The sequence below is a fragment of the Schistocerca serialis genome, chromosome 3, assembly GCF_023864345.2.
Source record: "Schistocerca serialis cubense isolate TAMUIC-IGC-003099 chromosome 3, iqSchSeri2.2, whole genome shotgun sequence".
NCBI classification, from domain to species: Eukaryota; Metazoa; Arthropoda; class Insecta; order Orthoptera; family Acrididae; genus Schistocerca; species Schistocerca serialis.
This window is the reverse complement of record NC_064640.1, coordinates 644,989,948-645,003,346: the sequence shown is the minus strand read 5'-3', so window position 1 is coordinate 645,003,346 and position 13,399 is coordinate 644,989,948. Positions and strand designations below refer to the sequence as shown.

Here is a 13,399-nt window from a genome sequence, read left to right as displayed (position 1 = left end):
CTGGAAGAAAGCACAGATGACTCAGGTATATAAGAACGGTGAAAGCAAGCAAGGGTCATGCCTGCCCAAGTGTACTAACTAAATACATGAAAAAGCCACTGTACAGAAACCAAGTCACAGCTTGGTCTGGGTGATGGAAACAAGGCAGTTTTTGTGTCATTTTCAGTGGGTTTCAAGTGAAACAGAAGAGGACAAAAATATGGGAACACCATGCCTAATATGGTGTAGGAAACTTATTGACATTAAAAAAAATCTTCCAATTGTCTCAGAATGGATAACTACAGGTCCGGTATGGTTTTCAAGTGAATCTAACACCATTCTTCATGCAAAATAGTGGCAAGTGTAGGTAATGATGATTGAGGTGCGTAGAGATCACACAAACACATTTCTCTCCCAAGTAGACCACAAGGGCTCAATAATAAGATTTGGTAACTGTGGTGGCCAAGGGAGATGTGAAAATTCACCCTTGTGCTCACAAAATCAGTCCTGGATGACACAAGCTGTGTGAACAGGGACCCTGTTGTCTTGGAACACAGTATCACTATTGGGAAAACAGTGTGCTGTGGGATGGACATGATGAGACAAAATGGTCACATAATCCTTTGCAGTCATGCTACACTGTAGAGTGAGGATGGGGCTCATGGAATACCATGATGTGGCTGCCTTAATCATCACTGAACCCCTGCCTGTGATTTAAACTCGACCAGAAGTTGGAAACAGTGTTAAACAAGACTAATCCAATCAAATGACTTTGTTCCAGTGCCCCATAGTCCATGTTTTATGGCTTTGTCACCATGTTTTCTTGTTATGAGAATTTGCATCACTGGAATTTCTAGCTGATCCTGCAGTTCCTTGCTTATGGAGCCCCCTTCCTGTTGTTTTGGTCCTGACCAGATTCATGAGTGTAACATTCATTTCTGCAGTGACTTTTGCAGCTGTTGTCCTCTTATTCTTCCTCTTCAGTGATCACTCAACACACACTTTTGTCCGCATTGTGACTTAGCAGGTGATGTTTGTCCACGTTCCCAGTATGCTGTATAAGTCTTCGATATTATGCCTCTTGGAACACCAAACTAAGGCTCCCTCGGTTGCAGTAGCTCTCGCCATATAAGCACTAACAGTTTGCCCACAGTCAAATTCACTTAGCACCTACATAACATACTCACAGCTACACAGAATTCTGTTCTCAACATCACTGACACTTGCAACGTAATGAGGACATTGCACAGGTGTCGTTTGTGGTGAAATACAGCAGCACACTCACCAGGCTTGGCCAGCTTCTACATTTATGTTCAAGCATTCATTTTGCATGGCGTGTCCATATTTTCTTCCAACCCATGAATCTCCACTGTTGATAACCTAAGCTTGTTAGAGGTAACTGCACTATAGACCACCCTGTGCAGGCAGAAAAAAAATTTCAGTATAGCTCAGAAATTACATAAATTTCAATAAAATCTAATTTTTGTTGTATTAATAGATATTGCCAAATCATACAGGATGTCCCAGAAATGTTGCATCAAATTTCTGTGGGAGGTGGGGTACATCGTAAGGATTGAGAACTGAATAGCATCCCATGGCCACAAACATCAGGGATAAGTGGTAGCAGAGGTTTAAGATTGGAAAGGGAACCAGAGAGTAATTCACTTGAAATATTTATTGAGTATAATGAGTACACATGGTGTAGACATGAGTACAGCTCTAATGTTACAAAAGATGCTTTAAGTTTGCACCATCAGATGCCACAGATGCCTGGCACTGATGGAACATTGACTACCAGATATACTCAAACACACCAGGAGTTTCTTTAGTTGTAGCAGCTGTGCAGACGATTCGTGTGACAAGGTCTATTTAAGATTTCACTGGATTGTGATACATGAGAGATTTCATTGCTTCCCACATAAAGAAATCGAGACTTGATAAATCAGTTGGGTGTGGGGGCCAGGAAACTGGTCCACCACCCCAAGCCATCGATGTGGCTATGACCTTTTCAAATGCCTACGAACAGCCAGTCCAATCTGAGTAGGTGCACCATCATGTTCGAACCATGTGCTGTGCCTCACATATGGTGGAACATCTTCAAGCAAGCCAGGAAAAACCTGTTCCAGAAAGGTAATTTGTGGTGATTGTGGTGATTGGGCAAGATGGTAAAAGGCGTGACCCAACAAAGCAGTTGCCACCCAAACCTGCCCACATATTAAGTGTGAAACAATGTTGTGCCATGTGGTGTCACACACTGGTGGGGGGGGGGGGGTTTCTGGTCCCCAAAAATCTTCGTTGTGGTGACTGAATTCGACAGCCCTAGTGAATGTGGCCTCATCAGTGAACAACACACAAGCTAGAAAATGCACATCTGTGCCACTTTGTTGCAGAAACCAAAGTGGCAGAAACCACTTTGCAAAATGTGCACATACAGGATAGTCATCAGGGTGCAATAATAGCACACTTTGGAGATGAAAGGCATGTAAGGACTCAATGTTCAAAACATTCTGGACACTGCTATGAGACATTCTTAAGTCCTAAGCAATGGCATGTATGGTGGTTCTTGGATTAGTCTCCATAGCATCAAACACACTTTCTTCACTAGTGACTGAACACACCAATTGCAGAACGCCCTCACTAGTGTCACTTCTTAATGACCCGTACTTGCAAAAATTTCAATGCAGATTTGCAAACAATCTGTGGTGCGGTTGATGTCTGTCTGGGAAGTGTTCTTAATAAATGTTTCCAGCACCTTATCGATTACACTCAGCTATTCAGTATATTAAGTGCATGTCTGCAAGCTCACCATTTGTGTACTGTTCCATGCTTCTTATGTTGGCTAATGCACGAACTATGAAATCCTCTCATTCCAGTCTAGTACTCTTGTGTATAGCACTACCTAGTGGCCTACAATGATATTTCATTGCCATGGGTTGCTATGCAGTTCTCAATGCTTATGACTGTAAACAAGTTTGTTACAACACATTAGGGATGCCCAGTATAAGTCGGATACTAACTTTGTCTGGTGAACTGATTTGTTTATGTGGATTTTTTAAGTAATCATATTGTTTGGGCTCCTCTACATCTACATCTACATGATTACTCTGCTATTCACAATAAAGTGCCTGGCAGAGGATTCAATGAACCACCTTCAAGCTGTCTCTCTACCATTCCACTCTCGAACGGCACACAGGAAAAACGAGCACTTTTTCTGTGCGAGCCCTGGTTTCTCCTATTTTATCATGATCATCATTTCTCCCTAAGTAGTTGGGTGCCAACAGAATGTTTTCACAATCGGAGGAGAAAACTGGTGATTGGAACTTCATGAGAAGGTTCCGTCGCAACGAAAAACGCCTTTGTTTTAATGATTGCCACTCCAATTCACGTATCATGTCTGTAACACTATCTCCCCTATTTTGCAATAATACAAAATGAGCTGCTCTTCTTTGTACTTTTTCGATGTCACCCATCAGTCCCACCTGACGCGGATCCCACACCACACAGCAATACTCCAGAATAGGACTGACAAGCGTGGTGTGAGCAGTCTCTTTAGTAGACCTGTTGCACCTTCTAAGTGTTCTGCCAATGAATCACAGTCTTTGGTTTGCTCTACCCACAATATTGTCTATGTGATCGTTCCAGTTTAGGTTATTTATAATTGTAATCCCTAAGTATTTAGTTGAATTTACAACCTTCAGATTTGTGTGACTTATCGCGTAATCAAAATGTAGCTGTTTTCTTTTTGTACTCATGTGAATAACTTCACACTTTTCCTTATCAGGGTCAATTGCCACTTATTGTACCATACACATATTTTATCTAAATCATTTTGCAAGTTGGTTTGATCATCTGATGACTTAACAAGGCAGTAAATGACAGCATCATCTGCAAACAATCTAAGACGGCTACTCAGATTGTCTCCTATGTCGTTAATATAGATCAGGAACAATAGAGGGCCTATAACACTTCCTTGGGGAACACCAGATATTAATACTGTTTTACTCGATGACTTTCTGCCTATTACTACGAACTGTGACCTTTCTGACAGGAAATCACGAATTCAGTCGCACAGCTCAGGCGTTACTCTGTAGGCACGCAGTTTGGTTAGAAAATGCTTGTGAGGAATGGTGTTGAAAGCCTTCTGGAAATCTAAAAATATGGAATCAATTTGACATCCCCTGTCGATAGCACTTATTACTTCATGAGTGTAAAGAGATAGTTGTGTTTCACAAGAATAATATTTTCTGAAACCGTGCTGACTATGTGTCAATAAATCATTTTCTTCGAGGTACTTCATAATGTTCGAATACAGTATATGTTCCAAAACCCTACTGCAAATCAACGTTAGTGATATAGGCCTGTAATTCAGCGGATTACTCCTACTTCCCTTTTTGAGTATTGGTGTGACTTGAGCAATTTTCCAGTCTTTAGGTACAGATCTTTCTGTGAGCGAGTGGTTGTATACAATTGCTAAATATGGAGCTATTTTATCAGCATACTCTGAGAGGAACCTGACTGTTATACAATCTGGTCCGGAGGCCTTGCCTTTATTAAGTGATTTAAGCTGCTTCATTACACCGAGGATATCTGCTTCTATGTTTTTCATCTTGGCAGGTGTTCTTGATTGGAATTCAGGAATATTTACTTCGTCTTCTTTGGTGAAGGAGTTTCAGAAAACCTTGTTTAATAACTCTGCTTTAGTGACACTGTCATCAGTGACTTCACCGTTGTTATCGCTCAGTGAAGGTATTGATTGCGTCTTGCCACTGGTGTGCTTTATGTATGACCAGAATCTCCTTGGGTTTTCTGCCAGATTTCGAGACAGAATTTCGTTGTGGAAATTATTAAAAGCATCTCACATTGAAGTAGGCGCCATATTTCGAACTTCTGTAAAACTTTGCCAATCTTAGGGATTTTGCATTCTTTTAAGTTTGGCATGCTATTTTTGTTGCTTCTGCTCCAACAATCTGACCCGTTTTGCGTACCATGGGGGATCAGTACCATCACTTATTAATTTATGTGGTATATATCTCTCAATTGCTGTTGATACTATCTCTTTGAAAACATTCCACAACTTTTTTACACTTACATGATCAGATCGGAAGGAGTAAAGACTGTCTCTTAAAAAGGCGTTAAGATCATTTTTATCAGCTGTTTTTAAAATAGATATACTTCGCGTTTCTTTTTGATGATTGTAGGTGTTACGGTATTCAGCCTAGCAGCAACTGCCTTGTGGTCGCTAATCCCTGTATTCGTCACAATACTCACTATTTGTCCAGGATTATTTGTTGCTAAAAGGTCAGGCGTGCTTTCACTACCATTTACGCTTTGAGTGGGCTCATGAATTAATTCATTCAAATGAACAATCTTGGAATGCCATGCTGTAGTTAAATTATTTGTTTTGAATGGCTTATTGTCAGTGCATAGTCATTCAAAGTTTCCTTAACTCATAAGAAATCTGCTTCTTAATTTTCATTGTTTAAGAAATAAATGTTTAAATATAAACATGCTGTATGTATTTTGAAGGTGATCCAACATGAAGATGTGCCATAAACTGCAGTCATATGTGATAACATCAAGAAAATGCACTGTATGATATTGAGCAATGGGTGATTAAAGGTATATGATGCAACTGACACCACAGGCAACTTGTAAGGAAGAGTACAGTACTTTACATGAATGAGTTAACTATGGGGGAGGCTTGAGCAAGTAAGGGTGAAAGCGAATCTCTCACCATTCTGTGGGAAGCTCCAAAAAGAAACCAACATAATTTGTGCAATAATTCGTTAGTGTTGATGAGATGTGTGTCCACCACTCAATATTAAAAATGGACTAGCAATATAAGCAATAAGTAAAAGCTAGCGACCCTGTAGTAGCAGTGCCAGAAATATGTGAACAGACAAAAACTTCTTATTGCTGGCACCTATTAGCTGCATCAGGTATCTGTCAGTGTACATACTCACCAATAGGCAAAATTCAGGAAATGTGCGGTGCAGATGGACGTGGGTCAGTAAAAAGCAATGGTAGTGCAAACTGAACCACCAAAAAGTACAGAAGCATTTTCGGGATTCCGTTTCTGTGAACCAGTGACCATGTGGGTCGAGCTTAATGCAAGCTCCCCACTGACATGTGAGGAAGTTTGTTTGGCGCTCTCAATTTGTTTCCACTTTTGCTTCAATCACATTTCGTTTTTGTCAATAGACACTGTAATTGGATTTCTTTTTTGTCACTTGTTCATTTACTTATTTGTGCAGAATAAATACATTTACAGCAAATGTGCACTTTATCAATTACCATCACCATACTGTCACCATAGCCTGACCATAGTATGTGGGTGCGACAGTACATAGGGCTCACTGCACGACTGACACGTAAGTGGTGATACTCACGTATTCCCACTTCAAACCTGCATCGAGAAAGACAAATTTGATTTCATCTGTAGGAAAGGTTAGGGTTAATAGAATGAGATTTTCACTCTGCAGCGGAGTTTGCGCTGATATGAATCTTCCTGGCAGATTAAAACTGTGTGCCGGACCAAGACTCGAACTTGGGACCTTTGCCTTTCGCGGGCAAGTGCTTTACCAACTGAGCTACCCAAGCATGACTCACGCCCCGTCCTCACAGCTTCACTTCTGCCAGTACCTTGTCTCCTACCTTCCAAACTTAACAGAAGCTCTTCTGCGAACCTTGCAGAACTAGCACTCCCGAAAGAAAGGATATTGCGGAGACATGGCCTAGCCACAGCCTGGGGGATGTTTCCAGAATGAGACTTTCACTCTGCAGCGGAGTGTGCGCTGATATGAAACCTCCTGGCAGATTAAAACTGTGTGCCAGACCGAGACTCGAACTCGGGACCTTTGCCTTTCGAGGGCAAGTGCTCTACCAACTGAGCTACCCAAGCACAACTCACGCCCCGCCCTCACAGCTTTACTTCTGCCAGTACCTCGTCTCCTATCTTCCAAACTTAACAGAAGTTCGAGTCTCGGTCCGGCACACAGTTTTAATCTGCCAGGAAGTTTCATATCAGCGCACACTCCGCTGCAGACTGAAAATCTCATTCTGGAAACATCCCCCAGGCTGTGGCTAAGCCATGTCTCCGCAATATCCTTTCTTTCAGGAGTGCTAGTTCTGCAAGGTTTGCAGAAGAGCTTCTGTTAAGTTTGGAAGGTAGGAGACGAGGTACTGGCAGAAGTAAAGCTCTGAGGACGGGTCGTGAGTCATGCTTGGGTAGCTCAGTTGGTAGAGCACTTGCCCGCGAAAGGCAAAGGTCCCGAGTTCGAGTCTCGGTCCGGCACACAGTTTTAATCTGCCAGGAAGATTCATATCAGCGCACACTCCGCTGCAGAGTGAAAATCTCGTTCTGGAAACATCCCCCAGACTGTGGCTAAGCCATGTCTCCGCAATATCCTTTCTTTCAGGAGTGCTAGTTCTGCAAGGTTCGCAGAAGAGCTTCTGTTAAGTTTGGAAGGTAGGAGACGAGGTACTGGCAGAAGTAAAGCTGTGAGGACGGGGCATGAGTCGTGCTTGGGTAGCTCAGTTGGTAGAGCATATGCCCGCGAAAGGCAAAGGTTAGGGTTAATGTTCCCTTGGATGCAAAAGGAATTCAACTGGTTGAAAATATATATGGGAAGAGGTCTGGATTACAAAATGGAAAAAGTCTTTCATCTGGAAAGTGCATCTGCCCCCTTTGGTACTTTGGCAGTAGTAAAACTGAGGGGTTTCAAGTATGAATTGTTAGAATATCCACCCCGTTAACCAGATCTGACACATTTCGACTTCCACTTATTTCCGCGCTTAAAGAAATATATGGCTTGCCAGTGAAAAGGTTGCTGCAATGATACCTGAGTATTTTGCAAACCTTTCATAATCACACTTCAGACAGATAGTTCATTGGACAAAATGCCTTGATGTAAAAGGGGAATATGCTAGAAAATAAGCACTTTCTAGCCAAACTTCAAAATTTTCTCTTTGCCCATATAGAGGATATTTTTTTCTGATCTTGAGAATTACTAATATTTTACACAGAGACATAATGTTTTTTGTTCAACTTTGCAATGAAACTTCACAAGTGCCCCTCTAGGCAGTGTTAAGTGTGATAATTTTTGCAATTGTTGTTATCAGTAGAACGTCCACACTCAGAAACCTTATTCAGTTTTCCTTATTTGTGGAATTATTATACATTTCTTACAGCCTCACAATGACAATACACCAGTTGCAGCAAGTGATGTTAGCAGACAGAAGTTTTCTGACTGACGCACAGATGCCTTTGCGCACGCTTATGATTGCAAGTGGTCTTGCATGCGTGTGCCTGCCCACTTGTGTGTGTGTGTGTGTGTGTGTGTGTGTTGTGTGTGTGTGTACGTGTGTGTGTGTGTGTGTGTGTGTGTGTGTGTGTGTACTCGTTTTTATCTTTCATAACTTGGAATAAGGACATTTTAATAATATTATAAGTGTTAAACTAAGTGTCTGGAGTGATTTTTTGCAGCCTCAGTATAATGCCAGCATGATCAAGGATTTATGGTGTCTTGGTCTTCTTGACCATCATATTTAATGATATTAGGAGCAACCCATCACAACAAAATTTAGTTACATACAGGGGCGTTTAAGACCAGCCTTCTTCCTAGCCTGTCTGTTATGGCTGGTTAACTTCCACCAAACATAAGAAGAACTCTCATAATGTGATAAGCACACAAAATTTATTCTACTTCTCAGATTCCATTATATGACCCTGTCATATTGTGGCAGAACAAGTTGGCCATGTTTGATATGGAGACAGTAGCAACCTTAATCATATAGGTCTAGTGTCAAGTGGCAGCTGGCATTAGAGATAGGCTTGGCTTGGGAATGGGAAAATTAAGAGAGTTAGAATTTGTGATTGCATGTATGATTTTATCATAATTTTCCTATGCATAATTACACATATGCATACAATTTATGAAGGAGCAGGCAAGGTGGGTGCATGTGTGTTACTTGAAAATGATTGAGAGGGACCTGACAGATGAGCAATGACAAGTTACAAGTCACAAGTTGTATATTACTGTTGTGGTATTACAAGCTTTAGTGACCAAAACAGCAACTTCGTGTCACGGCCTCTACTGCATGCAGCAACAGTTCCTTAGTGATGCAATCTCTGCAATATTCCTCCCTCCTTTGTCAATGGTGATTGCACTCCTAGACAGCGTTCAACCGGAGTGGTGGCAATCTGCTTTGACCCTTAGAGGCTGACTACTGAAATGAGATTAGACTCTTCCCATTTACTCTTGTGGCATTGACCACTAGATGTCACGAGAGGTGGATCCATTAGTATAAAAGTATATTGTCTTGCCAGTAGAGAAACAGTAACAGCAGAATGCGTCTGTCAGGAGAGCTCAGTCACTTCAAATGTGTACTAATCATTGGCTGTCACCTGAATAGCAAATCCATCAGGGACATTTAAACCCTTCTAAAGCTGCACAAGTCAACTGTTCACACATGATTGTGAAGTGAAAACATGAACAACTGCAGGTAAACCAAGACCAGGCAGATCTCATGTACCAATGGACAGGGATCATTGTGCAATGTGGAGGGTGTTTGTAAAAAATTGCTTAAGATCAGCAGAAGGTTCTGAAGTGCTACTTGCAGACTAATTAGCACATTGACTCTACATAGGGAGCTAAAAAGAAAGGGGCACAGTGGTCGAGCAGCTCCTCATAAGGCACACATTTGTTTAGTCAGTGCTAAGCAACACTTGAGGTGGCTAATGAGTGATATCACTAAACAGTGAGTAACTTGAAATGAGTGATTTGGAGGGATGAATCATCCTGTATGCTGTGGCAATCTGATGAAAGGGTTTGGGTTTGGTGGATACCTGGAGAATAGAGCAGAATATATGAGGTAAGGATTTGTTTACATTAACATTTCTCAAATGGACTGGCCTGCCCAGAGGCCTGAACTGATCCCAATGGAACACCTTGGGGATAAGTTAGAATGTCAGCTTCACTACGGACCCCAGGTTCAACATCACTACTCTCTCTGGTTTTGGCCCTTGGGGAAGAGTGGACTGTTTGGCCCTTGGGGAAGAGTGGACTCTTTGACCCTTGGGGAAGAGTGGACTCCTCTGCAAACATTCAGGCACCTCATTGAAAGTGTCCCTAGCAGAGTTCCAGCCTTCAGGAAGGTGAATGGTTGGACACACCTCATATTAATGTCCACTAATAGGTTTGCAGATACTTTTGATCAGATAGTGTATATGTGAACAAAAGGCTATACAAGATGTGTCCTGTCTCACATTTGACTTTCAGTTTGTGTTGAAATCGTCTCCTTGGGTGGATATGATGATGTTTTGGAATTTATAGTTTGAGTTCTTCAATGGATGATGTCCTAGGGGTAAACTCAAGAGACAAAGGTATGAGGTATCAGCAACATTGGCAGTGTTGACCACTAGGGATAAAAGCTACTTAAATAGAACAAGAACAGAGACAGTGTAGAGGAAAGTGTCAATAACTGTACCATCAGTGGTGTCACTGCTGTTTCCATTGCATTTTGGTGGTATTATTGGGATCAATTTTGTCGTGGCAGTAGCCAATGTTGGTTTTGGTCCAGTAGTTGGTGTACCATTGCTGATGCTATGGACTTTTTCACTTTGAGATTACTCTCAGACCTAATCAGTGGTCCATATGTGGTGTTGATATTAAGCAGTTTCATGATGTCATCATATGGGGGCCATTTGATATGCATGTCATCAATCTGCTGCTGAACTAAAGCTTTGTAGCCTTGTCAATTGCTTCTCTGGCTTCGGTCTCCTCTTCTGGTGAGTAACACACGTTATTGTTCTTTGCATTGTAGCACAATATGCCCTTCTTCATGTATCACATACAACCATTTACTATATTCAAGCTGCAGCCATCAGGTGTACAAACGATGGACGACCTTCTGCCTGCAGCTGTGGTAGATTCTCATAAGAGGTTGTAACATGTCTGTCTTGCATGTCTCCTTTTGATCATTTGAGTGTGGCTTAAAGGACTGTTTGCAAAAATGATGATGTAATCTCAGATAACTCCATTGGCATTGCATTGGAGTTAGATAATTGTACTGTCTCTTGCTATCATCAGTGCTTCATATATCGTGCTGTGGTGCTGTGTCTATTTCTCCAGTAGGTTGCCTGCATAGCAATAGGCTAGGTCAGGATATGTTAAAGATCACGGTTCTGTGAGGTGATCAGGGGTACATGCAGTACATAGCTGAGGTTATCAGTGGTAGCAAAATCATCAGCTTCTGTGATGTTTATTAGCTCAGAGTAATCAGCATGTGGTATGTGGATGTTCTGGCTCTGGCTTTGAAGTAGTGTTAACTTTTGAATTATTTGCTGCAAATGTATGTAATAAGTATCAATGATAGCTCTTTGTGCACTTCTATTGGCATTTGTGATATAGTGGAGGCCATCTTTTACCAGGCAGAAAACGGCGAAGCAGTAGCTTATTAGACTCTAGCATTATGATTAGGGTGGCTAGTGCATGTATCTGTTTGTATAAATTGTGAGGTATGACTGTAACTTCTACAACCCTATGTCTAGTGCAGATTCATTCTGTGCTAAGTGCTCTGCTGTCACTTTATCACTTCTGAGGACTTTGTTAATGGGAAAAATGCCAAGCTGCACCATTGCCAAGCTGCACCATTGTTCAGAGTCCATGTTAAATTGTATGTCCCTCTATAACTACCACATACCATCTCCAATAGGAATTTCAAACTATCCTTAGGGTTGACAACAATTTTACCTTTTTCACTGCTGTATTCTTATGGATGTTCTGCATAAAAAGCATCATGTACATACCAACATTCTGATATTTGTGCCTTACAAATTCTGGTAACAGAAGCATATTCCTCAAGTGTCTCTTGTCATTTTTTTAGATCAGTGAAAGGAAGATATTTTACAGGGTGCCATCCAATAGAGTTTAGTTATATTTTTGCCAGGTGATTCAAGTACATACACAGAGCAGCACTAACTGATCCTGTTGTATGTCCTTCCAGTTTGCCATTCACACCAGTGTACTGTGTCTTATTACTTGGGGATCCACAGGAGTCTGTTTTCCATTACTGTTGAGTGCTTCCTGAATAAAGCCATATTTGTGTTACTTGCACTGGACTTGTGTATTACTTGGTTACTACAGTCAGACTTTCAACGATCTCATCAGTGAATGGGTATATGCTGTGATGCAATATTTATCGTTGTCTTTGCTCCTTCTCTTGCTGAAATTCAGTTATTCTATTTGCCTCTGTTAATAACTTTTTTCAGTTTTCTATAAGTTTTCATTAATAGGTTTACGTTTGTTAATGTCTCTCATACTTCTAAAAGGTACACGTCTTAAACTTCTGTTGTAGTAAGATTCTTATTATTTCAGGTGACTGGTTACAGAGCATTAATGGTCAGGAGATCAGTGGACAAACACTTGATGCGGTTCTGTCAGCAGTGAAGCCCCCTTGTGAGGTAAGTCAGTGTTTGTATGTCAGTCAAAACTACAATGCCCTCTAACAATTAAATTTAAGAATATTCTTTCAATTTGCAATGTTATAAGAAGCCAGCCCATGGAGCAAGAGGCTGTGATGAGTGATTTGACAGTTCGCGGTGTCTACCCAATAAAGTGAGGAATACAGGAGGCTGAGTGCCGGATGTGGGTCTTTCACAAGGCTGGAGCATACAAGCTTAACTGAAGGGTTGAATGCAATGGAATGACAGCGAAGGGGGTTAAAATGACAGATGAATATTATATTTTCAATGAAACCGTGTTACAGATCCTACAGACATGATACAGAAAAATGAAGTACACCAGAAAAATCAATGAGCTGAACTCATTGCAACTTCGAGTATGATTCTAGAATAAATACAGGGTGTCCAGCAAAGAGGTCCCTGATTACAAAATTCAGTACTTTGAAAATTAACATTGATATATAAGTGCAACAAATGGTATGTTTATTGTGAGAGCTTGTAAGAATTTTAGTCAGAAGTTTCAAAATAGTTCAAAATGCTGCTGACAGATGGCTCTGTAATCACAATATGTAATGCCTTTAAGTAGTCTGTTGCAGCTCAAAGTGAATATGAAAGAGGATTAGCATGCTGAAGGAAAAGGTTGAAATCATGTAATCCATTGAACAACATGTTTCTCTGGTCCTGTAATACCACAGGTTAATACACAGTCCTTTGGCAGCAAGGCACAGTTTTCAAACACAATTTAATGTTTCCAAAAGGATCCGATGCAAAAACCATTTGTTAGCTCTTCACCAAATTGCAACAGACAGACTGCATGATTGATGATCTAGCGGGTAATGATGTCCCAAGGCAGACTGTAGTTACTCTTGAAAATATTACCTTGGCTTCTGGAATAATTCAGCAAAATCCAAGGAAATCCATCTGAAAAATTGCAGCAGAGACTGGTTTGAAGCATTC

The 13,399-nt window shown here is 41.1% G+C and overlaps 1 protein-coding gene and 1 non-coding gene across 4 annotated transcripts in view; one reads left to right on the top strand and one right to left on the bottom strand.

The window, feature by feature from the left end:
- The window catches only part of LOC126470531 (protein inturned), a 258,007-nt gene that overhangs the window by 29,193 nt on the left and 215,415 nt on the right, over window positions 1-13,399 (top strand). For all 3 annotated transcript variants that reach the window (XM_050098452.1, XM_050098451.1, XM_050098450.1), the window contains exon 5: window positions 12,357-12,442. In XM_050098452.1, the coding sequence (XP_049954409.1) occupies window positions 12,357-12,442 (86 nt within the window). The remainder of the gene's footprint in view (window positions 1-12,356; window positions 12,443-13,399) is intronic.
- Window positions 6,807-6,881, bottom strand: Trnas-cga (transfer RNA serine (anticodon CGA)). Its single transcript has one exon. It is a non-coding gene; the product is annotated as a tRNA-Ser (tRNA).